At 43.6% G+C, this 27957-nt stretch overlaps 1 protein-coding gene across 2 annotated transcripts in view; it reads left to right on the forward strand.

Annotated features, from left to right (window-relative positions):
* GPLD1 (glycosylphosphatidylinositol specific phospholipase D1) overlaps window positions 1-27957 on the forward strand; it is an 833365-nt gene that overhangs the window by 688397 nt on the left and 117011 nt on the right. For both annotated transcript variants that reach the window (XM_069218887.1, XM_069218885.1), the window contains exon 17: window positions 14846-15002. In XM_069218887.1, coding sequence (XP_069074988.1) covers window positions 14846-15002 — 157 coding nt within the window. The remainder of the gene's footprint in view (window positions 1-14845; window positions 15003-27957) is intronic.

Raw genomic sequence — 27957 nt, forward strand, 5'->3', positions numbered from 1 at the left:
TTAACACATAGGGTTATTTATATATTTCTTTTAACTTGCTGGGACATTTTAAACATGTTTTAATATATGCTTGGTTTTATTGTGTCTTATTCTCTTTTGTGATTATTATTTTATAATCAAATAAAGATTTCAACCAACCAGACTCTACAATGGTTTCAACTCACCTGATTAGAGTGATATAGCAATGCTATTTCTCAACTTGTCTGCAGCTGAGGATCGATCAAGTACACCATTAAATCCTACTCCTCCAAGAATTGCTGGGAATCTCTGGAACTAACCTCAGATGGATTCTGCCCCGTTTAACTAACTGCAGATAACAAAAGAAGAGACAATCCTCTCAAATATGAATAGGATAAAACTTGTGGTGTCACACAGATCATAATCATCACTTCTTGTTCTTGCACATATACATGACCTTCTGAGCCCAAGTTATCCAACTGCAACATCTTCAAATCCAGATGTAGGTTTGTGATTTTCAGGTCAGCATTTGGTTAAACAGCAACTCTGTGAGTCAAACCAGTCAGGTAGATTTTATGAACACTATGGGTCTGATTATGAGGCGCCACTTCCGACGGGGAGGTTGACCCCTTATTGGTGGCCTCCCTGCAGCCCTAATACGACTTTCCCACTGGGCTGACAGGCGGAAACCTTGTGGGAAAGTAGGGGCAGCATTGTCACTGGCTCATAATAGAGCAGATGGCAATGCTGCTGCCTGCAGGGGGCACCAGCACCCTCATAATGCGCTCTGTCTGCAAGGCAGACAGTGCGCATTACAAGGGTGCTGGGCAGGGGGACCCCTGCACTGCCCATGCCATGGGCATGGAGCATGCAGAGACCCCCCTGTGGCCCTCTGCACTTGTTCTCTGCCAGCCTTTTCATGGCAGTGGAACCACAATGAAAAGGCTGGCAGAGAACCAGGTCGTAATCAGCAGGATGGCGCTTACTTCAGCACTGCCCTGGCTGATTATGATCTGCACCACCATCAACCCATTGGGAACATTGTTCCCAGTGAAGAAGGTGGTTGTTTGGCTCTTAATTTGGTGGTCGGATTGCCAAACCGGCAGCGGACATGACTTCCACAGCGAGTCTGGCCATCTGTTGACCGCCAGACTCGTGCTGAGGCCCTATATTCTGATGCATGAAGGAGAGTCCCCTTTGCTTTGCCTTGTAAAAGAGAAAATATATATTGATTTTTGGAGTGCTCCATTATAGTCAAACATGGAACTAATGTGGCCATTGTTCATGTTCTAAAACAACAAATAAAACCAGAAAATACATTGGAGAAGAAAAGTGACACAATATGCAGACACCGGAAAAGACAAGATCACATCACTCCCACCTTGAAGGCACATGTCAGGTTCCCACTGGAACAAATGTTTACACTTAAAACTGTATGCCATGAGGAAGTCTTCTGCAGAAAAAGACTTGGGGGCATATTTAATATTATTTCACACAATGCAACGCAGTAAGGGAGCTTACTGCACTGCATTGCATGAAAGGGAGAGAGCAGAAATGATCTGCGTCTACAAAGATATAGAGCATTTTTGCCCTCTCCTCTTGCTGGTGATCTGAGTATTGCCTAGCGCCAGTGCAGGCACCCTTGCACAATTGTGAAAGTGTGCTTACATTATGGGCAGTGTTGTTTCCCTTTCTGCACAAAAATAATCCAAAGAGGCGTTTTCCTCTTTCTATGTGTGATGCAGAATGTAACATGCATAGAAGGAGGAAATAACAAGGAGACAAAATGATTTTTCTTCAAGTTATGCCATCCTCAAGAAGGTGTACCAATTGCATGCAATCTCAGGTTTGCAAACTTTTGTAAATCTGGAAGTGCACCACATTCATAGATAGATGCACAGGAAAGTCCATGCCCCACCTGTGGAAAGCCTTCCAGCTTGAAATATAACATAAAGCAGCGCAAGCCGCTGTGCTGCTTTACATTTCTTTAGAAAGCCATGCAAGATGGTGCAAATCACCCCTTGCATGGCTCTGTAAATCTTACTGAAGCTTTTGTGTTGTCCTTGCATCGCATTGTGCGACACAAGGACAACACAAACGTTTAATACATTTGGACCATTGTAGCTACAATCCCACGCCAACTTCAACATCCTTCTGCTAGAACTCACAGGTTCAGCTGATCCTAAGCAGGTCTGATTACATCACATAAACATTAACATTAGTGTTATCATGAGAGCTGTGTTTAAAAAACTTTATTAGGGAATATAATATAGAACATACCAATGTAGAAACTTTGAGAAATACAATAGTGAAGTACCAAGCTTGTAGAGAAAGTAGTCTACAAAATTAGAAATCATACATATTGACTAGTAAATTAGTATATTAAGGAATATGCATAGAATAGAGTTACACAATTTTTATAAAAGAACACAAGCTTATTCTCTGGGACGTTTTCTTTTTTTGGAAGTAGAGGGGAATAGGAGGGAATCATAGGTACAGTAATGGAATAGATTGGTCAGTAAGAAATGCATTATGATGGAAACATAGGAAAACGAATAATAATAAAATACATGCAATTAAACCATGAGCATAAATGTTTTGCTAAAAAATTGCTGAGAAGGGCGATTCTAAAATAGATGGAGAGAGAATCTTGATTTCATTAAAGACAATGGAATCATTATACATAAAACCTTTATTGTTCAAACAATTCAGAAAGCTTTAAAGATGTTAGGACATATAGGGGATCATTACGACCTCTGCGGTCTTTTCAAAAGACCGCCGAGGCCGCGGGAGACAGAATACCGCCATTGCAGGCGGTATTTCTGTCTCCCTATTATGACATTTCCGCTGGGCCAGCGGACGGTAACAGTACCGTCCTCTGGCACAGCGGAAATGTCACATCAACATTGCTGCCGGCTCGTAATAGAGCCGGCGGCAATGCTGATGTGCAGCGGGTGCAGTAGCACCCGTCGCGCATTTCACTGCCCGAATTCGGGCAGTGAAATGCGCGACGGGGCTATGCCTGGGGGCCCCTGCACTGCCCATGCTAAGGGCCATATTTATACTTTTTGACGCACAACTGCGCCAACGCAGTTGTGCGTCAAAAAATTTAACGCCGGCTAACGCCATTCCAAAGCACCATGCGGGCGCCTTATTTATTGAATGACGTTAGCCGGCGCTGCGGACTGGTGTGCGTAAAAAAAAATGACCCACACCAGGCAGCGCCGGCGTAGGGGAAAATGGAGCTTGGGCGTCAAAAAATGGGGCAAGTCAGGTCTGAGGCAAAACAGAAGTCATGCCCCCTTACCCAATGGCCATGCCCAGGGGACTTATGTCCCCTGGGCATGGTCATTGGGCATAGTGGCATGTAGGGGGGCACAAATCAGGCCCCCCCTATGCCACAAAAATAAAATAAAAATACTTACCTGAACTTACCTTAGGTTCCCTGGGATGGGTCCCTCCATCCTTGGGCGTCCTCCTGGGGTGGGCAAGGGTGGCAGGGGGTGTCCCTGGGGGCATGGGAGGGCACCTCTGGGCTCCTTCCGAGTCCACAGGTCCTTAACGCCTGCCCTGACCATGGCGTTAAAAAATTACGCAAAAGCGTCTGGACGTCATTTTTTAAGGTCCGCCCACTCCTGTGCATCATTTTTGCATGGGAGTTTAAATAAGGCGCACATGCCTTGGAGTAATTTTTTAGAAGGGAACGCCTACCTTGCATATCATTAACGCAAGGTAGGTGTCCACGCTAAAAAATGACGCAAACTCGAAGATCTTTGGCGCTAAACGGGTCTAACGCCAATGTATAAATATGGAGTTAGCTTTGCGTCGGATTTGCGTAAAAAAACGACGCAAATCCGGCGCAAACAGAGTATAAATATGCCCCTAAGTGCATGGGCAGTGCAGGGGCCCCCAGGGGCACCCCAAGCCCCCTTACCGCCAGCCTTTCCATGGGGGTGTGTACCGCCATGGACAAGCCGGCGGTCGAGGACTCATAATCCCCAGGGCAGCGGTGCTTGCACCTCTGCCCTGGGGATTATGAACGCCAGGCGGAATCCTGGCGGGAAAGTGGAGGGGCCAGCGGTATGGCCATGGCAATTCCGCCACGGTCATAATTGCTGGCGGAACACCGCCAGCCTGTTGGCGGTTTTACCACCAACATACCGCCGGCCACCAGGGTCGTAATGACCCACATAGTGTATTGGACATACAAACAACATGTTTGAGATCACTGTGTGAACATGGGCAATGCCAACCTTGCGCATCAGTGGTTCAGGAAAATTTGGAGAAGCAGAATGGGCTGAAATGAAGTATATTATAGACCAAAACAATGTCTGGGTAAAGATAGCTGTCCTAGAGGTTTTATTAATTTTTTGCCAAAGCTTATTGCAAAGGAAAGTAGGCCTGGAGTATCCTAAGTCATCCTCACAAAGGGCTAAGTCATCCTCACAAAGGGTTTCTAAAGTGGTTTTAGGTCAGGAATATGAAGTGGAGATCAAAGATTTATAAAGAGGAGAGGCTTTGGATTTAGTAGATAACAGTTGAAGTAGTGACTGGCCTGCAAGATTGTCAGAAGTACTCTCATGCAAGGGTTTAAAAACATCTAAAAGTGCAGTAATTAAGAGAGACAATTTGAATAGAAATGATGAAGGACAGTTAAATTTGAGCATTATCAATAAATAAGTCTCAGGGGCGTGGTCTCCCGCCTAAGATGGTGGCCGTCTAATCCCGGAGCTCCCGTCCCGGGCCCCCCAAAAATGCAGATTCTGCTGCGGGGTTGAGCCGCTATGTGGTGATAAGTCATCCGGAATATGTGGGATCCGACGGGGCACCCCCGGAGAGCGTTGGAGCGCTCGACTGGGCGCAGAAATAGATTGGCGGACCTGGGCCTGATCTGGGCCCGCGCCACGGCCACAGCGTAGATGGAGCTCCGACTGGAGGAGGCTGCATTGCGGTGAGTGAGGGGAAGAGAGCGCGTCGACGCGGTGTGCCTGGAGAAATTGGGGAGTCCGTTCCTCAGCGCCCCCCCCCCTCTCCGCACCTTCGATCTTACCTACGGGGGCGCGGGTTGGCAGTGGGGAGCGAGGTAGTGGCCCGGGGACCAGGCGCACCAACAACCCGTCCGTGCACGGGAAACAGAAGCAGGGGAGCGGCGGCACCCCTCCGACAGAGAGTGCTACGCCGAGGAACTACTAGAGCCCCGCCCCCACTTGGTGGTTGAACCCCCTTTGGCCTGATACCAGAGGGCACACAGGAGGGAACAGTCAGCTCGAGAAGGAAATACTGCCCCAATACCAGCGGAGCCCAACACAAGATTCTGGATCGACCGCAAGACCGGACCTGCTAAGCCTGGCAGCTGAAGACACACACAGAAAGAGGGCCCACAAGCTCCAGACTACAGCTAGCAATTACCCCATATAATAACCGCCCCTCTACGCAAATACTAGCATAGACACAAGTAACAATGGGCCGCACCAAGGGAAAACAATCAGAAGACATGGAAAGACCATCCCCTGATGACCCAATGCAAGCAACGCCACCCGGGGATCAAGCAGATCAACTAGACATTATTCTCCAGGAGATCAGAGACTCAGGGCAAGCAATAGAGAAAAAACTAGGATCAATAACGATTGAGTTAAATATCCTGAAGGATGACCAGAAAAAATTGTCGGACAGATTGAAACAGGCAGAATCCAATGTCGCTGAGATTCTTCCGACCCACAAAGAAAACAAGAAGGCCGTTGAATGCCTCCAACAACAGGTACAAATGCTACAAGAACGTGTTGAGGATGCGGAGGGGCGATCCCGACGCAATAATGTACACATAATAGGTCTCCCGGAGGGGACAGAGGGTAAGACTCCTACGCAATACATAGAACACTGGCTTAAGAAAATAATGCCAGACAAACTGTCAACCCACTTTGCAGTAGAAAGGGCGCACCGTATACCAGGAAAGAGACCCCCTCTAGGCGCACCAGCGCGTCCCTTGATAGCCCGGATCGTAAATTTCAGGGACAGGGACCTCATACTACAGGCGGCAAGAGATCTAGCCCCTATCACGGTGAACAACACTCGAATCTCTCTATACCCTGACTACACATTAATGGTGCAGAGGTGAAGAGCCTCTTTTCAGGTAGTGAAAAAGAGGCTACAAAGTGAAGGACTGAAATTCGCACTACTATTCTTGGCCTGGTTGCGTGTCACATTTAATCAGAAAACACATTTTTTTTACAAACCATACTCTGCATGCGACTGGGTGGATGCGACCTTTCCTCACTTGGGAAACAAGGAGCGTGATGCCCTTCCCCCAAGGCAGCCCCATCAATCACGTAGGAGCGGACGTGGTAGGATGCAATCGACTCGAAAAAAATCTGGCCCAACTATGCTGCAGGTCCTGGAGGGCTGAAATGGGGAACTGCAATCAGCATATTCCTTGCAAGGAACAGACTCCTCCCCGGATGGACCTACTTCATCCATGGACAGCACCGCGGCATCTGATTCAGAAGGCAGCTCAGTGTTGTTCACTGCTGTTGCCCCGCAGTCAGCCCACGACCTCTGAAGAGGGACACAGTACTCCATGGCTGCCGCTGTGCGCCCGGTGCTCGCTGAGTTTGCCTCTTCCTTTATACAGGGCGGGCCCAGACGGTCGAGATCTGTACTCCTCGCCATCTACCAAATAATTGGTTGGCCACAGGCGAGAACTATTAGCAGCACACCAGTTAGAACCCCAGAGCGCAGGCCCCCTTTCTTCGTAGACGCTTCCCCGTTGGTGGCAACAATAATGGTTCTATATAGCACGATGTTTTGGCAAAGCCAGTTTGAGCTTCGCCCAGTATTCAGTTTCAAAAGTAAAGTTGGAAGTAGATTTAGAACACTGACATCAACACACATATCATATATATTATACCAAGAAGGACACCCAGTAACAAAGACTTCTAAAGAGACCACTACATCAATATCTCGATATGACTGCATTACGTGAATACAATATTATCACCTCGAATGTAAGGGGAATGGGATCCGTTCAAAAGCAACATAGAATTTTAGCTCAACTAAATCGTCGGAACATACATATAGCCTATTTGCAAGAAACCCACCTTACTACCCATGAAGTGACGAAACTCCGTAAGAAGTGGCGGGACCAACTCCTACACACAACAGATTCTGCGTTCGCAAGGGGAACGGCGGTATGGATACGTGCTGGGGTACCATTTGAAATACTAGAGACCAAAAATGATGATGAAGGCCGTTACACACTGGTCAAAGGTAATCTAGATGGGAAACATAGAATACTAGGTAGCATATATGCCCGAATACTGCATAGGATATCTTCCTGGAGCGCTTGTCGAGGGTGCTATTGCAATGGGCTCACATCCCATGGATAATAGGCGGAGACTTTAGCACGGTACTAGATATCATAACAGACCGCACCACGCCCCCATTGTCAGGAACCAATGCACAACGACAGGCAGAAGCATTGCGTAATTGGCTACAGGGATGATTACTGACAGATATTTGGCGAGCTAGAAACATAGGTATAAGAGAATACTCCTTTTATTCGCATCTGCATAAAGTACACATGAGACTAGACCGGGTAGTGTGCACTACTTCAATGCAGACTCAGATATCACAAACCACATAATTAGGAAAAACATTGTCAGACCATAACCCCCTCGAGATGACGCTATTGTGGGGGCGGAGATCTACGCCGATCCCCACATGGCGTTTGCAGCCATCAATACTAGAAGATGATACCTTAAGAACAGAAATATCCCAAGCGATCACAAACTTCTTCTCCGACAACGTGGGCTCAGCATCCTCTCCATTACTCGAATGGGAAGCATTTAAAGTGGTGATAAGGGGTATGGTGATGGGAGCGACAACTGGAGTACGTAAAGTACTAACCAGGGAATTAAAACTAATAGCAAACAAGCTACACACACTAGAAAAAGAGGTGATACTAAGACCCTCATCGACTCAACAGCTGCAAGGAGCAAGAGCCGAACATACAGAGCTTGTGGAAAGATTACGGAAAATAGACTATATAAAATACCGTGAATGTATCCATAGCAAAGGAGACAAAGCAGGAACTCTATTAGCGCGCCTGATTAAAGCTGAACCCCCCCCCACTCCTATCCTGCAGATTATTACGCCACAACAAGATACAATAAATACACAACTGGGGATAAATAATGCTTTCCATGATTATTACACAACTTTATACTCAGCCCCTACAACTATAAATCGAGCCGAGATAGATGTCTTCCTAGCTGACATTAGGCTACCAACACTGACAGAGGAGGCCAAGCTGCAATTAAGCATGCAGATAACACAAGACAAAATAAAGGAAACAATCAAAAGCATGGCGCATAAAAAAAAAGCACCGGGTTCAGACGGGTTACCATCTGAATTTTACTCCCTCTTCTGCTCACAACTTTCCCCACAGTTAGAACAATTATACTATTCCTCTCTAAAACATGGAGCTCTTCCAGACACAACTAAACAGGCAATAGTCACCTCACTATTGAAACCAGGAAAAGCCACAACTGATATGTCATCTTACAGACCCTTATCTCTGTTAAATACAGAATATAAAATATCAGCAAAAATACTAGCGCAACGACTGCTTAATTACATAGATAGCCTGATACACACGGACCAATGCGGATTTGTCCTGTCCCGTAGCACTTCTCTGAACATTCGTCGATTGTACCATGTAATGGATGCTGCTAAGAGTCATTACCCACATGCAGGATGCCTGTCACTAGATCTCAGACAGGCATTTGACTCCCTGAGCTGGGAATATATGTTTAAAGTATTAGAGAGGTTCAACGTCCCCCACGACTACATACGCTGGGTTCGATTATTATAGACCTCCCCGACAGCAAGAGCACGCACTGGTCAGAACATCTCAGATACCTACCATGTACAAAGGGGCACCAGGCAAGGATGTCCGCTACCCCCCTTACTGTTCATTATGGTGATAGAACCACTAGCCTGCAAGCTACGACAAGACGGTATAGACTGGGGAATAGGCACACCTGGGACCAATCACACAGTATCACTATATGCGGACGATATTATCTTATATGTGAAGGATATGAGACATAACCTAGATGCTATAGTACAAATATTCCAAAAATTCACGCCACTATCAGGACTAGTTATAAACTTTGACAAATCAGTGGCGTTCTCCCTCACTGGCCAAGATCCGAAAAATACAATAACATTCGGCGACAAACACCTACAGTTAGCCTCAGACACATTCCGATACCTCGGCATACAAATTTATCGCACCCCAATAGATCTAATGGAAGGTAATTTATTAAAAGCAATGGCTTCTCTTAGATCACAGATACAATTTTGGACATCGCTACCAATATCAGTCACAGGTAAGCTCGCCCTGGCCAAAATGGTAATGCTACCCCGCTTGCTATATTATTTTATGAATCTACCAGTGGAAATCCCAGAAATACACTTCAAAACCCTTAACTCGATGTTGGTCGACCTGGGGGAGGGGTAGACGCCGTATAGCCCTAGCCAAGCTGCTGATGCCAACAGAGAAAGGAGGCATGGGAGCACCTGACTTTAAGGCCTATTGTATGGCAGGTCAACTGCAATGGCTGGCATATTGGCTAGCCGGAAGAAATTTACAAGAAATCGAGTACACCCAGGAAATGTTAGATGAAGGTCACATACATCCCCTGCTATGTCCTGGTTTCCAAGCCCCGAAGCAACTACCACTCTTATTACGAATAGCTTTGCAATACTGGAAAACAGCGCTCAAATATACAACTAAAACAATCCCATACTCCCCCAATACTCCACTTCTGGGACTACCAGTAAACACAAGTACACTGTCCCAACGACAACTACAGAAATGATCACAGGAAGGCATGGACACGGTTGGGGCATTCTTCAAAGACCAGCATCTATTAGTACACACAGATTTCACACATGAACACAACTTGACTACATCGCTCTTTCTCTTACATGCCGCCATACGGCATTATATTAAAAACTACTGGGACCAAGACAGTAAGGAACCCCCTACGCATGAACTTGTAAACGCTGTTTACTCAGTAGGACATGGCAGACATTTAATAAAATGGCTGTACAGTGGGTTGAAGACTCATTTATCACCGCCCCTAACCCGAGTAAAGACTCGATGGGAGACAGATGTTGGAAAAGAACTTTCAGAGGATGATTGGGAGACAATTCTGAAATACCCTAGTCAAATACCACGTAATACTAGATTTAAATTTATACAGTATGCTTTTCTACACAGGGCATATCTCACACCGCACAAGATACACTTGCTATATCACGACGCGTCACCAGGCTGCCCCAGATGTGGCACTGAGGAGGCAGACCTATTACACATGCTCTGGAGCTGTCCGGCCATTGCCCAATATTGGAATAGTATAACAAATGTTTTGGGAAAAGTAACAGGCGCCCCTGTGAACCTGACGGTGGAGGCCTGCTTGCTGGGCTTGCTCCCACGCCGGAAGAAGGGAAAAGCACTCCCACAGCTAACGAATCTAGCACTCATACTAGCAAAACGCTTACTAACCAAGCGCTGGAAAGCTACAGCACCCCCACGGGTGTCACAGTGGTGTGCAGAGATGCTGGACTGGGGATAGGCAGGAAAAAGATATGAAGGATTAGAGGAATGAGAAATATATTTTTGGAACGAGAAAGGAGGTTTTGCTACATTGCACCAAAGTGGTAAAAAAAGAGGAAGAACCTTTCAACAGGCAAGATTCTGCCTGTTTAAGACAATAAGTTTTATGACATTGCTGAAAGCCCCGGAAGCTGACTCCACCCTCCCTTCTAATATGTTTAAGGTTAAGTAAGGAAATATGCAGTCTCATCTTAGACCATAAAGAAATCAAGATTATGGAAGTACATTTGCGGAATATGGACAGGCATCATAGATAATGTATAAAGAACAGTTGGCGAAATCACCAGCTTGATTGAGTCACGATGACCCCACCAGGATGAGAATAAGGAAGTCTAAGTGGAAAGTAGGGTTTCAGTTCTAGGTAAAAGGTCTTTAAGGTTAAGGGAAACACAAAAGTCAATGAAGTTAGAGAACCATATACCTAGATATTTGGGCCCATATTTATACTTTTTTAGCACCTCATTTGCATAATTTTTTGATGCAAAAGCGGCACAAACTTAAAAAATACAATTGTATTTTGCAAGTTTGTGCTGCTTTTGCGTCAAAAAGCAGTGCAAATGCTGCGCTAAAAAAGTATAAGTATGGGCCTTGGTTTTTGTAGAGGTCCAAATAAAACCTGAGGATACAAATAGTTGTTTAGTACAATATTTGTTTAAGGGTAGGATTTCACTGTAAGTTGATTTTATACCTAAAGACTTGTGAAAAAGTAAGAATATCCTGGGGTAGAGCAGAAAGCAAAAGCTAAGGATTTGAGATAAACAAGAATGTCATCAGCATAAGCTGAAAGTTTGAAATTATATGTGTCACTTTAAAAGCCAGATATCAGGGGATTTTGCCTAATCTTAGAATAAGGTTCTAAGGCAATTATAAATAATGCTGGGGGCAAGGGACAACCTTGATGAACACCTATGTGAAGTGTAGAATAGCAACAAGTTGCAACATTGACTATAGCAGATGCTTTCAGGGAGTCATATAGAGCAGAGATTAAGGAGAGAATGTCTTAGCCAAAGGCTTGGCACTGCAAAACTTTAAGGGCCAGATTTACAAGAAATTGGTGCAGCGCCATGCCGCACCAAAATCAGCAGCGCAGTGCTGCACCAGTTTTGAAACACAGGGTTGCACTGTATTTACAAGAATACGGTGTAGCTCTTCCTTTCCCCCTCTGACGGCACTGAATTAAGCTGCCTATGCCAATGCAGGCATCCTTGCACCATAGTGCAAGGGTGTCTGCATTAAGAGAAGTGATTGTTTATGTGTAGGAAGGTGTCCCTTGCTGTAAATAAACAATCTACAATGGTGCATTGGCACTTCTATGTGTGCTGCACATTGCAGCACACATAGAAGTACCAAAGCATCATTTTTGAATGATTGTTTATGTGTAGGAAGGGACACCTTTGTGCACATAAACAATGATCCATGACATTTTGCTTCTTATATGTGTGCTGCAGAATGCAGCACACATGGAAAAAAACAAAAAACGAGGAGGAATAAAAGTGCTCCTTCTCATTTTGCCATGCTAATGCCACCACTGGGGTGGTGTTAACTTTTGACGCTGCCACAGATTTACGATTTCTGGTAACTCTGAGGCAGCGTCAAAAGAAAAGGGTGTTACAATAGAACTCCCATTGCAACACCCACTGCATGCCCCTGTGCAGCAGGAAACTGCATTGGAGGGGCCCATATTTACAAGGAGGCGTAAAGCCACAAAAAGTGGTGTTACATCTCCTTTTAAATAAGGAGATGTGGTTAGCACCACCGGAGCATCACAAAAAGTGATGCTCCATGGCGATAGGGCCTTATAAATCTGGCTCAAATCATAAAAGTTGAATTCTACAACTAGAAGGACCAGCAATCTCTGTGGAAGCACTAGAATTTTTTGTAGAAATTTCTTCAATTCCAAAGGATGCTCAAAGGTATGGAATTTGTCTTTATAAGTGAACTTGAAAGTGCGTGGATGAAGCATACCAAAACGAGCACCCAAGGATCTCAATTCTGGGAGAAAAGAAAGAAAATCTGTCTATTTGCTGGAGATTCTGTGTAAAGAAGAGTTTGGATGCTGACCAGAGTAATTGATTCTTAGATTTTGCATCATGTAAAACTTTATAATATCTATGTATTCTATAAATAAGAAGATAATTCCTTTGGGTTTAAATGAAGAAACCTGCGTAGAATATTTGTAGCGAAGTCTGTGATTTCTTTGAATGTTGAAAACTGTAGAGTTAGGAAGTTCCTCAATTTGTGGTAGAAAAGTGGCAAAGAAGGAAACTGGTTCTTTGCTTTCAATTTCCTCCAGAAGCCCATAAATGCAGAGTTTATAACACTGATTCCTATTTTTCAAATCCTCAGCATGTTTGTGGAAAAGCTGGATTCCTTTCTGCATAGTAGCTATCTTGGAAGTTTCATCTTGAAGACGGCTAATTATTTGTTCAGCTTCAGTAACTTTAAATTCCATAGAAGACCATTTTGCAGCCAGGTTTTGGATTCTTATATATATATATATCTTCTACAAAAAGACAAAGGGCTGGTATTTCATCCAAAAAAGTCTCCATAGCTCTGGAGGAGGTGGATTTGTCAGGAGGGATGATCTTGTTTAAGTCTGTTAGAAGAACCAGCTTGTTGAAGTTTCATTGTAGAGTTAAGCTTCAGAATGTTTGAAGGCCAGAAATAGAACGATGTTCCAAGGGTAATCATTTAGAAACTTTCTATGACAAAAGATGATATTTGAGATTCTGCAATGTAATTTTTCATAATATTGCACGAACAAAGTGATGAATCCAAAGAGGGTAAAGGTGCTACAAGTGACAGAGCAGTGAAAGCGAAAAGTTGAAGAATATGTGAAAAAACATCCAATGTGCATAACAGGTTGAAGAGAAATGTCTTGTTAGAAAACAGCTGCATTGTGAGGGAAAAACAAAAACGAGGCATCTCACACAAGAAAATGGCCACCATGCCTCTGAAGAGAAGCGCAAGCAGCACACAATCAACATTTACAGCCGGGCAGGAGAGGACGGAAGTGGCATACCAATTATCCCTAAGGCTTCATAAAGATGTGCCTCTTTTCTGGTCACATTTGGGTTGCTTGGGATGGAGCACTCAAATTAATAGGTCTCCAATGCAGTGTAGAGCTCGGTCGGTCTGCTGCCATCCTCTTTGGCACATGCCCAGCACATGCCTTTTGACCCAAGTAACATTATAGATGAGAATATAAATACAACACGTTAGAATCACGAAAACATCAAAAAGGAATTACAACATAAGATGCTGCCATGATATTCCAGAAGTATCTATACTTGACACATGGCAGGAATTAGAATTAAGATGGTGCCATACAGAAGGCAATATGGATGTGCCTCCACCTGGAACTTACACAAGATCAGTAATAACCTCAGTGCTTAATCATGAGCTGCAGGCATCACTCTGTAACATGCCTGACATGTGTAAGCAAATATATAAATGAATGAACCTAATTTCTGCTGGTGACACTTCAAGTTGTGGAAGCTTAAGAACAAAATTTCTTTAATGTATCAGCGAAAAAAGACAGATAAATTACATTTTTTCTTGCTCCAGCGTTACCCTTATTTTTGGTAAATGTATTCTTTTGTGCAACACTGCTCAATGCATTGCCTTGCGAAAAGAGCACCTAGAAAGTCGATGTTTTGATCTTCACTATTAGCCTATTTGTTCGCTTCTCATCCCAAAAGGTACAAAGTAATTTTGATCTACTATTGTTTAAACAGTGCATGAGCAAACTTTTGCTAGTATCCCGATCGTTGACCTTCGCACTGGTCATGGAATTTCCCACGTTCCCTCTGCTTATGCCCAAGCAGCATTTTTTCCTTACCAGTATATTTCTTGAGGGGGTTACACGGCAAGCATTTATACCTGAGTGCATAACTTGTTTAGATTTTCATCGTAAATTGCAAATACAAACTGTAGTCAAACGAAAGCTCAAACATGTAGGACTTTGTAAACTCTCAATTTAATAGTTTTTGTGCAAAATGTGAGAATGCCACGAGAAAAAAACTTTGAAACTAGCGATACGATTACTCGTATGTGTCTGCTTTGTTCTATAGGTCTCTGTTCTGCTGTAGAATGTAGAAAGCACTATACACGATGAACACATCAGTAAATACTGCATGTATTGTACTGGCCCTGGTACCGATGTATACTTGCTAATGCATAAGTAGACTAACTGCTGTTTTACAGGATACATACTGTAACCTCGGATGGACACTCCTGTCTGCTGATGTCAATGGCGATGGTCTAAAGGACCTTGTTATCGGATCCCCGTATGCACCTGGTGGAGGGAAGCAAAGAGGAGTGGTGGCTGCCTTTTATTCTAGCGCCAGTAGGAATAACAAAGGTGAAACATGCATACTGACTTGATGTCTTTGATTATTGTTGGATTGATGCATAACTTCATGACTCTGGATAAAATGTAAATAGACACTGTATCAGCGCACCACATAACATAAGCTGAAAATAAATCCAGGTATTAAATAGGTATTAACTGCACCTTAACTGGTCATAAAAATGTTTTAATTGCACCTAACAAGCTATTAGCGTTTGCGAACATGTTTGGGTTAATAAAAAGAGAAACACACAATGTGTAAGTGAATGGAGTTCATCGTGAGATTGAAAGCCTAAAACACGAAAATGTTCTTCACACTATAACTAACTAACATTGTTCAACCTGCGTTCTGTTCATGAAAGGTGACTCATTTCTGATCATTTTAATTCCAGCCAGTGCCCGCTGTTAGCCGCACCTTCTAGGGGTCAGCTTCAACCATAACTCCCTCCTAAACAGGCAACGTGCTTTCTTTAGCAAAGCAATGACTTATGTAAACAAAGTTCCACATTCTTACCTGTATAATTATTTTCTTGTTTTTCTACGGACTAGTCCAGTTTTTACTCTCTGTTTTCTAAAACATTTCTCTGTTTGAAAACATCCTCTTTTAAAGCTACCACAAAAGAAATATGTAATGCAGTGTGCACAGAGGATTACACAATGTGGTCCTCTATTGCCATTTCTAGGTTATGATGAAACTTACAGACCCCCTCAGCCTTCAGCGTCATGATTTATGATGTCACGAGAATACCTCAGTGTTACATGGTTACCCATTATTTGCAGTGTGGATATGTATAGGGGAAAAAGAAAGACTGCGAAAAAAGAGAACAAAGCTACAAAATTGAAATACATTTAAACGAAAAATGTAGATTTTCCTGTAATGTCATATGTCCAACAAAGCTGTTTCCTATACAACTTTGAAAACCGGACCCTCTTATGTCAGTCGTTTCTTAACATTTTAGTCCTATTTTTCAGTCACCAACCACTGTTTAGCTAATAAAACATATTTGAAGCTAGTCTAATCTAACTGTGTAGGTCTTTTCAGCACAAAAAACAGCAGGTTATTATCCATGTTGTTGTAAATGGCCCTTTTTGCAAGGTTATCCCCAGAATTTTTGGCTCCATCCTTCTATTTTTTCTGATCTGTTTTTGCTGATTTTAGGACTCTGGGCACTTTACCACTGCTGACCAGTGCTAAAGTGCAAGTGCTCTCTGTCTAAATTGGATTGGTGATTGGTTTATCCATGATTGACATATTTGATGTGCTGGTAAGTCCCTAGTAAAGTGCACTATGTGTGTCCATGACCTGTAACTGAATGCTACTAGTGTGCTTGCAGCACTGATGTGCCACCCACATGAGTAGCCATGTAAACATGGCTCAGACCTGACACTGCAGTGTCTGTGTGTGTGCAGTTTTGTACTGCCAGATTGACCTGGCAAGTGCATCCACTTTCCAGGCCCAACCCTTTCCTTTTATTATATGTAAATCACCACTAAGGTAGGTACAAGACAGTCCCATGGGCAGGGTGCAGTGTATTTAAAAGGTAGGACATGTACTGGTGTGTTTTACATGTCCTGATAGTGAAATAATACTAAATTCACGTTTCACTATTGTAGGGCCTATCTCTGCCATAGGGTAACATGGGGATTGCCTTGAAATTTCTTTTAAGTGCAGTTTCCCATTGGGAGCAGATAGTGATATGACGTTTAGGGTCTCTTAACTCACAATTTAGAAATACATCTTTTGGTAAAGTTGTTTTTTAGATTGTAAGTTTGAAAATGCCACTTTTAGGAAGAGGACATTTTCTTGCTTAGCCATTTGGTGCCTCTGCCTGGCTGCTGAATACATGTCTGGGTCAGTTGGGCTGCCTGTGAATTCACACTAGACAGTCACACAAATGGAGCTGAGGTGTAACCTGCATATCCTGATGGGTCTTCCTGGGCTAGAGTGGAGGGAGGAGCTGACACTTGCACCTGAATAGGGCTGTACCTCTCCTCATACAAAGCAGTCTCCAACCCCCTAGATTGTGTCGGGATCAGGACAAGGAAAGGCAGGGTTGAACATGGCTTTGCCTGTCCTCACACAGCCCCACAGATTGTGTCTTGAGCCAGGGCAGGGAAGGGCAGGGTCTTGTGCACTACAAAGACTTTCCCTCAAAGTTTGCCTGCTTAAAAGGCAGAAATGAGTGTAAGTATTGGACTGCTGACCCCAAAACTTCAGAACACTTCTGGACTGAGGATATTCTGCCAGGAAAAAGAGCTTCATGCTAAGGAGGATCTGTCTCTCTGTCTGTTGCTCTGCTGCACTGGATTGCTTCTTGCTGCCTCTGCGCTGGGAGTGAAAGGAGTGGACTTTGCTTTCTACATCCTGCTTTCCAAGGTTCTTCAAGGGCTTGAACTGAGCTTGCCTTACATTGTGAAGTCTCAGAGACATTGGACTTCATCTGCCAGTGCCAGGTCTCTTCTGCTGAGAGTCCTGACTTGCTAAGTGGTGCCAAATCCAGTCCCCGGGCCTGCAGAAGTGGAAGCTGGTAACCTGCGGGGGAAATCCACGCACAGCTGTGTGTGCCTCAGAAAAATCGACGCAGCATCTGTCCCGCGGCTGAAAATTCAATGAAGCGCCTGCCTCTTGGTGGAAGAGACAATGCAGTGCATGTTCTCAACACGGACCCTCTGCACAGATTATCGGACTTTTCCATGCATCATTCCTGGGTGCCATTTTCTTCATCAATGCTGCATCGCAGTAAGGAATTGAGGCACTGCCAGCCCTGCAGGAAAAGAATACACACATCACCAGTTGGGGGGAAAAGAATACATACATCACAAACCTAGCAGGAAAAGAATCCACACATTCCCCATACAGCAGGGAAATAATTGACACATTGCTTGCTTTTCTGATGCATCACCTCCTTTGCTGTCCTCATCATCTTTGTTTTTGATGCATCTCTTACGGTACTGTGTGTTATAAGGATAGAGCTGCTGATTTTTCAGGATAAAAACTCTTTTAAACTTTTGAAAAGTGCTAACTTTATTTGTGTAAGTTGGATTCTTGTTGTTTTGGTCTTGTTTTACTCAGCTACATATTGGCTGTTTTTCTAAACTGCTGTTGAGTATGTTAACGCGTCCTTTTAATGTTAATTTATTACACATTAGGACTTGTTTTAGGCCGATGAATCTTGTAACCCAGTTGAGAGACACCGTAGGGCGAGATGGCTGATCAATATGTCAATCAATATATCAATAATGTCATCAATATTTACCACAACAATACACTTCACTTTGGAAAAATACATTAATCAAATTAGCGGCGCAACCATGACCTTTCAGCCATGAATAACCATGCCTTTTAATAGAATTTTATGAATTTTATTCCCTATTAGTTACAATCTACGAGCCAAAGGGTCAATCACAATACCAAGAAGCATAATAGCATAGTCACGATATGGCAACTGTGATAAGATTTCATTAACGCGAGAATCACAAACATCAGAACATAACACGGCGTAAACATAGATCAGAATACAGCAAATGTCATATACGTATCAAATCAGCATAGCATAATGTCAGTCATTTGTCTATTTGCGTCAGTCTAAGTGAACACCTGTCCTAACCACAGATTAGCATCAGCATGTTGGGCTTCATGCAAAACAATTTAGAACACCAATTTGGAAAACATCTAGCTATGGTCTCTATCAAAATGAGCAGTTGGTACCTAGAAAGGAAAAGCAAACAGACAAATTACAGATTGCATTGTCATAATTACCCTCCAAAGATTGGGTCAGCACCCAGGATCGGTCTTCGTCTTCAGGACATCAGTCAAATGCCATCAAACAGGACTCAACTAAAAGGGCATAGGGGACACTTCCCTCATAAGGAGGAGAAGTGTAAAAAAATGGGCATTCTATGGATGAGGATGGTTTTAATAATTCTCAAGTCACCGAACAGAGTGTCAGAGTTCCTGGATAAAATTAATAGCATTCCCTACCTAGTTCCTCGATTCTTCCGTGACATGGGTTTTTATCCCTTTTTCATAGTACAGTCCCCCAAAATTCTATTGGTCATTTACTATACCCCACTATCTTTAATCTATCAAATTAAACATTAGGTAATCCCAATTGTCACCCCACGATTATTCATGACATTTTGATTGGTCTTCACAATTGACGTCTTCGAAGGTGGCACATCCGGAGTTACTTCGGGGCATATTTATACTCCGTTTGCGCCGAATTTGCGTCGTTTTTTTTTACGCAAATTCGGCGCAAAACTAACGCCATATTTATACTTTGGCGTTAGACGCGCGTCTAGCGCCAAAGTATGAGGAATGAGCGTCATTTTTTTGCGTGAACGCCTTCCTTCCGTTAATGAGATGCACGGTAGGCGTTCCCGTCTAAAAAAATGACTGCAACGCAAATGCGTCATATTTATACTCCCGGGCAAAAATCACGCCCGGGAGTGGGCGGGGCAAATAACCCCGCATTTGCGCCTCTTTTTAACGCCTGGGTCAGGGCAGGCGTTAAGGGACCTGTGGGCTCAAAATGAGCCCACAGCTGCCCTCCCATGCCCCCAGGGACCCCCCCTGCCACCCTTGCCCACCCCAGGAGGACACCCAAGGATGGAGGGACCCATCCCAGGGACATTCAGGTAAGTTCAGGTAAGTATAATTTTTTTTTTTGTAATAATTTTTTTTGGCATAGGGGGGCCTGATTTGTGCCCCCCTACATGCCACAATGCCCAATGACCATGCCCAGGGGACATAAGTCCCCTGGGCATGGCCATTGGGCAAGGGGGCATGACTCCTGTCTTTACTAAGACAGGAGTCATGTAAATGGCGTCTAGGCGTCGTTAAAAATGCCGCAAATCGGGTGGAGGCGATTTTTTTGCCTCAACCTGACTTGCCCCATTTTAAGACGCCCTAACGCCATTTTCCCCAACGCCAGCGCTGCCTGGTGTACGTGGTTTTTTTCCACGCACACCAGGCAGCGCCGGTCTGCTAGCGCCGGCTAACGCCATTCAATAAATACGGCGCCCGCATGGCGCTTCAGAATGGCGTTAGCCGGCGCTAATCTTTTTGCCGCAAAACTGCGATAGCGCAGTTTTGCATCAAAAAGTATAAATATGGCCCTTCATCTTTTGGCATCTCTTGGCACGTCCTTTGGTCAGCAGTTTTCATCGTTCACCGGTCTAAGTGGCCTTGTATATAACATTAATCTACACTTGTTTCAATAAACTTAAACCAAGGCACCAAATATGAGCTTGGGAACAGAATCACAATGATACATTTACTTTCCAAGTTTTAAGAAGAACATTTACAGGGTCATGGCCCTTTGCAAGTCAGCACACTGGAAAACAGGAAAAAATGCATTTAATATGAGAGCTGAGCAAATAAACTACAGTTCACGCTAACTTAAGGCCTGCGAGGAAATTTAACTCCTTAGCTGCTGGGCCGTTAACCCCCTCAGTGCTGAGCCCTTTTTTGGCTATTTGGGGTAGTTCGCGCTTAGGCCTTCATAACTTTTTGCTATCCATGCCAAATTTGCGTCCTTTTTTTCCAACATCATAGGGATTCTAATGGTACCCAGAGTTTGTGGTTTCCCCTGGAGGAGACCAAGAAATTAGCCAAAATACAGTGAAAATTTCGTTTTTTCCCAAAAAATTTGAAAAAAGGGCTGCCGAAGAAGGCTTGTGGTTCTTTCCCTGAAAATGGCATCAACAAAGGGTTTCTGGTGCTAAAATCGCCATCTTTCCACCTTTCAGGAACAGGCAGACTTGAATCAGAAAACCACATTTTTCAACACAAATTTGGCATTTTACTGGGACATACCCCATTTTTACTATTTTTGGTGCTTTCAGCCTCCTTCCAGTTAGTGACAGGAATGGGTGTGAAACCAGTGCTGGATCCCGAAAAGCTAAACATTTCTGAAAACTAGACAAAATTCTGAATTCAGCAAGGGGTCATTTGTGTAGATCCTGCAAGGTTTTCCTACAGAAAATAACAGCTGAAATAAAAAAATATTGAAATTGAGCTGAAAACAACAGCCATTTTTCTTTATGTTTTACTCTGTAACTTTTTCCTGCGATGTCAGATTTTTGAAAGCAATATACCGTTATGTCTGCTGAACTCTTCTGGTTGCGGGGATATAAAGGGCTTGTAGGTTCATCAAGAACCCTAGGTACCCAGAGCCAATAAATGAGCTGCACCCTGCAGTTGGTTTTCATTCTATACTGGGTATACAGCAATTCATTTGCTGAAATATGAAGAGTGAAAAAATAGGTATCAAGAAAACCTTTGCATTTCCAAAATGGGCTCAAGATAAGGTTTTGAGGAGCAGTGGTTATTTGCACATCTCTGAATTCCGGGGTGCCCATACTAGCATGTGAATTGCAGGGCATTTCTCCAATAGACGTCTTTTTTACACACTCTCTTATATTTGGAAGCACAAAATGTAGAGAAAGATAAGGGGCAATAACACTTGTTTTGCTATTCTATGTTCCCCCAAGTCTCCCGATTATACCTTACTTGTGTGGGTGGGCCTAGCGCCCACAACAGGAAATGCCCCAAAACACAACGTGGACACATCCCATTTTTTGACAGAAAACAAAGCTGTTTTTTGCAAAGTGCCTACCTGTAGATTTTGGCCTCTAGCTCAGCCGGCACCTAGGAAAACCTACCAACCCTGTGCATTTTTTAAAACTAGAGACCTAGGGGAATCCAAGATGGGGTGACTTGTGGGGCTCTGACCAGGTTCTGTTAACCAGAATCCTTTGCAAACCTCAAAATGTGGCTAAAAAAACACGTTTTCCTCACATTTTGGTAAAAGAAAGTTCTGGAATCTGAGAGGAGCCACAAATTTCCTTCAACCCAGCGTTCCCCCAAGTCTCCCGATAAAATGATACCTCACTTGTGTGGGTAGGCCTGGTGCCCGCGACAGGAATAGATCACACAACGGTCAATGTTGATCCTTACATGAGGCAGCTGTTGATCCTGGGGTGATCCATTCCTGACGCAGGCACTAGGTGTAGGCACTCAAGTGGGGTAGTGTTTTTATCAGGACAGGTGAGGAATCACTGGGTGGCAGGAATTTTGTGGATCCCAGCATATTCCTGTAGTTTGTGTGACAGAAATGCGAGAAAAATAGAGTTTTTATTCAACATTTCAGCTTTGCAGGGTATTCTGGGTAAGAAAACTTTGGGGAATCCACACAAGTCACACCTCTGTGGACTCCCCCGAATGTCTAGTTTCCAGAAATGTTTGGGTTTAGTGTGTTTCTCTATATGGCCGCCGAACCCAGGACCAAAAACACAGGTGCCTGCCTTACAAAACCAGTTTGTTTTGCAATAGATAATTTTGATGTCTCCACAATACGATTTGGGCGGTGGAATTTGGGGCTGAACTAAATCGGGGAGCTCCCAAGAGAGCACTCTCTCTCTCTCTCTCTGCTTGCCGCCGCATTCACCTGCTCTCTGGGTTGGGCTAACCCACTATTACCCAGTTGCACAGACTGCTTACGAAGGGACAGCAGGACTGTCCTCATCACCTCCCTCATAATGTACTGGAAGAGGAGTTATCGAATGGGACTCCTCCGACTCAAAAATCACTCCCAGAGTCTGCGCCATTGTCCTATCCCTCAGATGGTGTCTCAGTATCTGATGTCTCAGTCTCTGATCCTATGTCAGAGCTGTCCTCTATAACACGAGTGACGGCAGCAGTCATCCATCAAGATGCCATCTCTGCTATTGGCTAAACTGTTGCTCTAAAACACTAGCCTACGTAGACAGTCACAAAATCGATGGTGTGTGTGAGATACCTGCAACAGTAGAGGCCACCTTACCTGCGCTTCTTCCCTCAATCAGCACGTTCTTTCAAGACACTCAAAAAACACCTTGTCACATACCATTCGTCACAGTCTTTTAGCGCCTCCTGCGCCCAGTCCAACAATCATTATTGGTGCTGCCACTCCCTCCTCCTCGGATTCCCTCACTACCACCCAGCAAAAGTGCCCTTCATCTCTCCATAGCCGCCCTCCACCCCGCACATACATTTCATTTGTATTATAGCGCAGGTAATGGCTGACTTTACTAATGTACTCAGCTATTGTCATAAAATACAGATTTGCTCTTTGCAGTAGGCATATAAACCTTCTGCGCTTCTTTATGGCACTAAAACTGCCACTAGACAAGTCTGACCCTTTTGTAGCAGAAACATAATCACAATACTTACTTGACTTTTTTATTGCTGCCTAAAAGCTACAACTGAAAAGTGTCAGTTGAAGTATGTGCATTGCTTTGAAGACGCAAGCTGCAACTGCAAGACAACTGGTGGCAAATCTATATTTATATATATATATATATATATCACTTTTATATGTGGGTCTGGTTTTCCTGGGGGCCGATCGCAGCCCCCAGGGAAACCACACACATATTGACAAAAGTGATATATATATATATATATATATATATATATATATATATATATATATAGATCTATCTCTCTCTATATATATATCTCTACATAGATATATCTATAGATAGATCTATATATATATATATATATACATATATATATATATATATATATATATATATACATATATCTATAGATCTATCTATAGACATATCCATGTAGATAGATATATCTACATAGATATATCCATAGAGATCTATATATATATATATATATATATATATATATATATACATTTTTGTTGTTGTTGTTGTATGGTTTCCTTGGGGGCCAAAATGGCGTCTAGTGGTGTTTCCTGGCCCCCGATCGCAGCTGTGCTGCGATCGGGGGCCAGGAAACACTTTCAGAAGGCCTCATACAAAAGGGGAGACTCTCCCCTTTCTTACAAGGCCTTCCTGAAAGTGTTTCCTGGCCCCAGATTGCAGCTGCGATCTGGGGCCAGGAAACACTTTCAGGAAGGCCTTGTAAGAAAGGGGAGAGTCTCCCCTTTCTTACGAGGCCTTCCCGAACGTGGGGAAGGGCGTTTTCCCCATCGGAGCAGGAAGCGGCCGCAAGGTTGCTTCCTGCTCCGATGGGGAAATCAACATTGTAACGTCAGCACGCCTTGCGGCGCGCTGACGCCACAAAGGGGTGGGTGGGTGATGGGCGGGGGGAGACACGGAAAAGCTTCGGTGTCTCCCAGGGACAAAAAATAAATAAAATAAATCCTCAGGTGCGATGCACCCGAGGATTTATTAACCCCATTCCTGGTATCGGCCACTGGTCGAGACCTGCACCAGGGAGGTAGTGTGGGCATCGGCCAGTGGCCGACGCCCGCAGTAAAGAGGTTAATACAGTTCCATTAATACGAACGTTAATATAAGTTTAATTGAATCTAATATAAACATTCTATTCATTATTATTAGTTTGTGTATACATTGGTGGCCATTTACCGTAGTCACAAATCAGATGCGTGTTTAAGCAAGTTTGCTATTATTACAGTTTTCTATGCAGTATCGTCACACATTAATATAGATATTCTACTCTAATATAGGTTATATAAATCTACGCTCTCTCAGTCCCTCCTCTGATGACGCTCGTCATCACACAAAACCTCTCTCCTGACCCCTCACTTTAATTTTTCACTTTGCGCATAATGCGCATTTCAACATCTTGTCCCTTGTGTGAGCTTTCCCAAATTTCATTGAACATTTTTTCTCTTTCACTTTCTTCATTTCTCCTGGTTATTTTGGTCCAATTTCTTTTAATTTTATCATTGATTTTGCATGCTCCTCATAATCCTAATGGACAGGCCAGAACAATTAATAGACTCATTAGTATTTTAGCGAGTACCCCATTCTAAATGTTGGTAAACCAGCTCCCTACTCTGTCAATGCCCTTTCCAAATTTCTCCCAAACTCTGGGTTCCTTCAAATCCTTCAAATCTGCACTATCTCTAGTTAGGTTAGTAAACATACCTCTAATCTTTTTACTATTATCCGGAATGAATGAGCAGCAATGGCGCTCGTTGAGCATCTTGCAGACCCCTCCACTCTTTGCTAAAAGAATGTCTAAAGCAAGCCGATTTTGAAGAGTCATAGCACTTTCTGCAGCAAGTTAATTATCCATCAGGGGTATAGCCCCTGTAAAATTTGTCAACATGTTATCCACAATAGTAGACAACTTTTGAATCTTCATAGAATTCAAGATAACCCCTACTGAAGGGATTATAGCTCCAAATATATCACCAATGACAGCAGCCACTGATTCTCGCATTTGTCAAGTATGTTGTAATTCAGACTTTTTAGGTATTTGTTTTAAGTCATCAATCTGGTAAATCTTTGGGAAAACTATCCCCAAATAACATGTCCCATACCATCCTCTAGGGAGACGGTAATAAGCATTAAGTCCACAGATGTAATAGATCCCAGGGATCGCTGGATCTTGTCCATTCAGCATAAATGTCCACTTACTCTGAAACAAAAACACATGTCTACATTCACTCGTTCCCACAAACTGTCCTGCTCAGATTTTGTCCTATATATACAAATCCTACCTACATGTAATTCATCTATAGCTAATTTGCCTTGTGTTTTGATTGCGGTGTAAGCATAATCATTTGCATACGTGCGTTTCTCTAGCCCTTTTTCTAATCTTTCTTTCAAAGCTTTGCGTCTATCATCAGTGTGATCTAAAAAGCTTTTCTCTACGGGTGATAGTAAGCAAGTCAGATTATTGCGATGTGCATAAGCAGTTCCAAATGTAAGCGTCGGCTCAAAGAATCCCCTAACTATTTTTATATCGTGTTCCTTAGCTAGCTTATTCAGGAATTCAATCACAGGCACAAAAGAAAACACAACATCCAGATTTGAATAAAAGTATTGCACATGCTCTTGATTATAGAATCTGGTTAGTAGCAAACTACAGCTAATCCCGTATGTTAAAGGAAGGCTATGATAGGTAACCCCTTCTTGCACAGATGAAGGAATCTTAGTGCACACACAACAGTCTTTCGCATCCATGGTCTCCACATACTCATTTAGCAAGCGATAGAAGGCATTAGTAGAAAGTTCCCCCTTTGAATTAGTTCCCTCATGCAATTGTCTTGCATCCTGCTCAAATCTTTCCCACGGTGTTAGTGTTGTAGTTTCAGGTTTTGAAGTAGCGTTAATAGTCTTTTTCTCCAACCACGGCATTCCCACAATCACTCCTACAATCATTATTGCACACACAATGCCTATTATAAGGTTTAACCAACCACACACCTTACTCCCCTTGTTACTACCTCTATTATAAACCATGTCTGTATAGAATCAGATAGCAGAATAACAATCAACTAGAGGATGATTCAGAACTCTTTTATTTTTATTTTTCTTCTTTCTTGCTCTCTGCGTGTATTTACAGCATTTTCACTCGCACCAGGATCCCTTTTGTCAAATCAGGTTAGCAGCTTGTCGTAATCAGGTTTCTCCAGTCAAATCCGGTTCTAATGTCACATTCGGTAATCTATAAGTCTCTTTTCTCAGTTTTCAATTTCGATTTTTAACCAAGTTTTTCCTTTAAATCAGTTCAGGTACTGTAGTATTGGCCTGGTACTTCTCGATCAAAACAGAATGCTTGCTATTCTTTTTGCCATTCAGATGTTGTAGCATATGCCCATTCAGGACCTGTATATCTTCTGTTTGCGATTCTTTTTCTTTTCAACCTTCGTTCACCTTGCTGTTCTCCTTCACTTAGATCTTCCACTTGAGATGTATCGGTCTCCTCTATTATTGTTTCATTTGGTATGTTTCTTATCCTTAAGAGTGGTTTCTCTGGCCAGTTATCACCTTTAAGCGTCTTTTTCCGTTGTGCCTTTTCAGGACGATGGACAGCACCCTCTCTTGTGATATGGTGTTTTCACTTGATGGACCTGCGGCTGGTTCAGGGGATGCTGGCACACTCTGATCTTTGTCTATTATTTCTCCTTCTTCTTCTTCTTCTTCTTCTTCTTCTGGATCTGCACCGGGTTCAAGTTCTAACCCGTATCTGTCTACTTCTGGGAGAACCTCTCCTTGACTTAGTTCTCCTGCTGCCTCTGTTTGAGGGACGAGGCTGTTCTCAGTGGGCCCTCCTGCAGTCTCAGTTCCTTCTTGACTGTTTTCTGGCCCTGAGACTTCTCTTTCTGGAACTGTTGTGCCGGAAACTTCAAGTTCCTCGTCAGCAGGACACGTTACCTTCTTTGTGTGACTGGCATGTATCCAATTTGGAACGCCTGCACACTTCACAGCAGTGGTAGTTGTCAAAATTACTTGATACAGCCCCTTCCAGAGTGGCTCCAAACACGATTTTCTCACGTGCTTCTTGACAACCACCCAGTCACCGGCTTGTAGGGTGTGGCCTGGATCTCCAATCAGTGGCAATGTGTTAGCTTCCACCTGGTGAGAGAAAGAGCGGATCACATCAGCCAAGCCTTTGCAGTAGACCAACACCATATCATCTGTGATATTCACTAGAGCATTTGCAGGTACTGCAGGCAACCTCATAGCTCTACCCATGAGGATCTCATGGGGGGACAGTCCTGTTTTCTTGTCAGGGGTGTTTCTCATCGACATCAGCACTAAGGGCAACGCATCTGGCCATTTCATATTGGTAGCTGCGCACATTTTTGCCATTCTCGATTTCAGAGTACCGTTTATTTGTTCTACTAGTCCTGATGCTTCAGGGCGGTAGCTACAATGTAGCTTTTGTTCGATGCCTAGTGCGGCACACAAGAGTTTAATCACCTCATTGTCGAAGTGTCTGCCCCTATCCGACTCTATAGAGACCGTAAACCCGAATCTTGGTATCAGTTCCCTAAGTAGCAGCTTTGCAACTGTGAGACTGTCATTTCTACGTGTGAGGTGGCCTTCAATCCAGTGACTGAAAACACACACAATCATCAACACGTACTTCAATCCTCCACAAACAGGCATTTCAATGAAGTCCATTTGCATTTTGCTGAACGGACCACCAGCTCTCCCAATGTGGCTCAAAGTTACCACAGTTCCC

This window comes from Pleurodeles waltl, chromosome 2_2, assembly GCF_031143425.1.
Source record: "Pleurodeles waltl isolate 20211129_DDA chromosome 2_2, aPleWal1.hap1.20221129, whole genome shotgun sequence".
NCBI lineage: Eukaryota > Metazoa > Chordata > Amphibia > Caudata > Salamandridae > Pleurodeles > Pleurodeles waltl.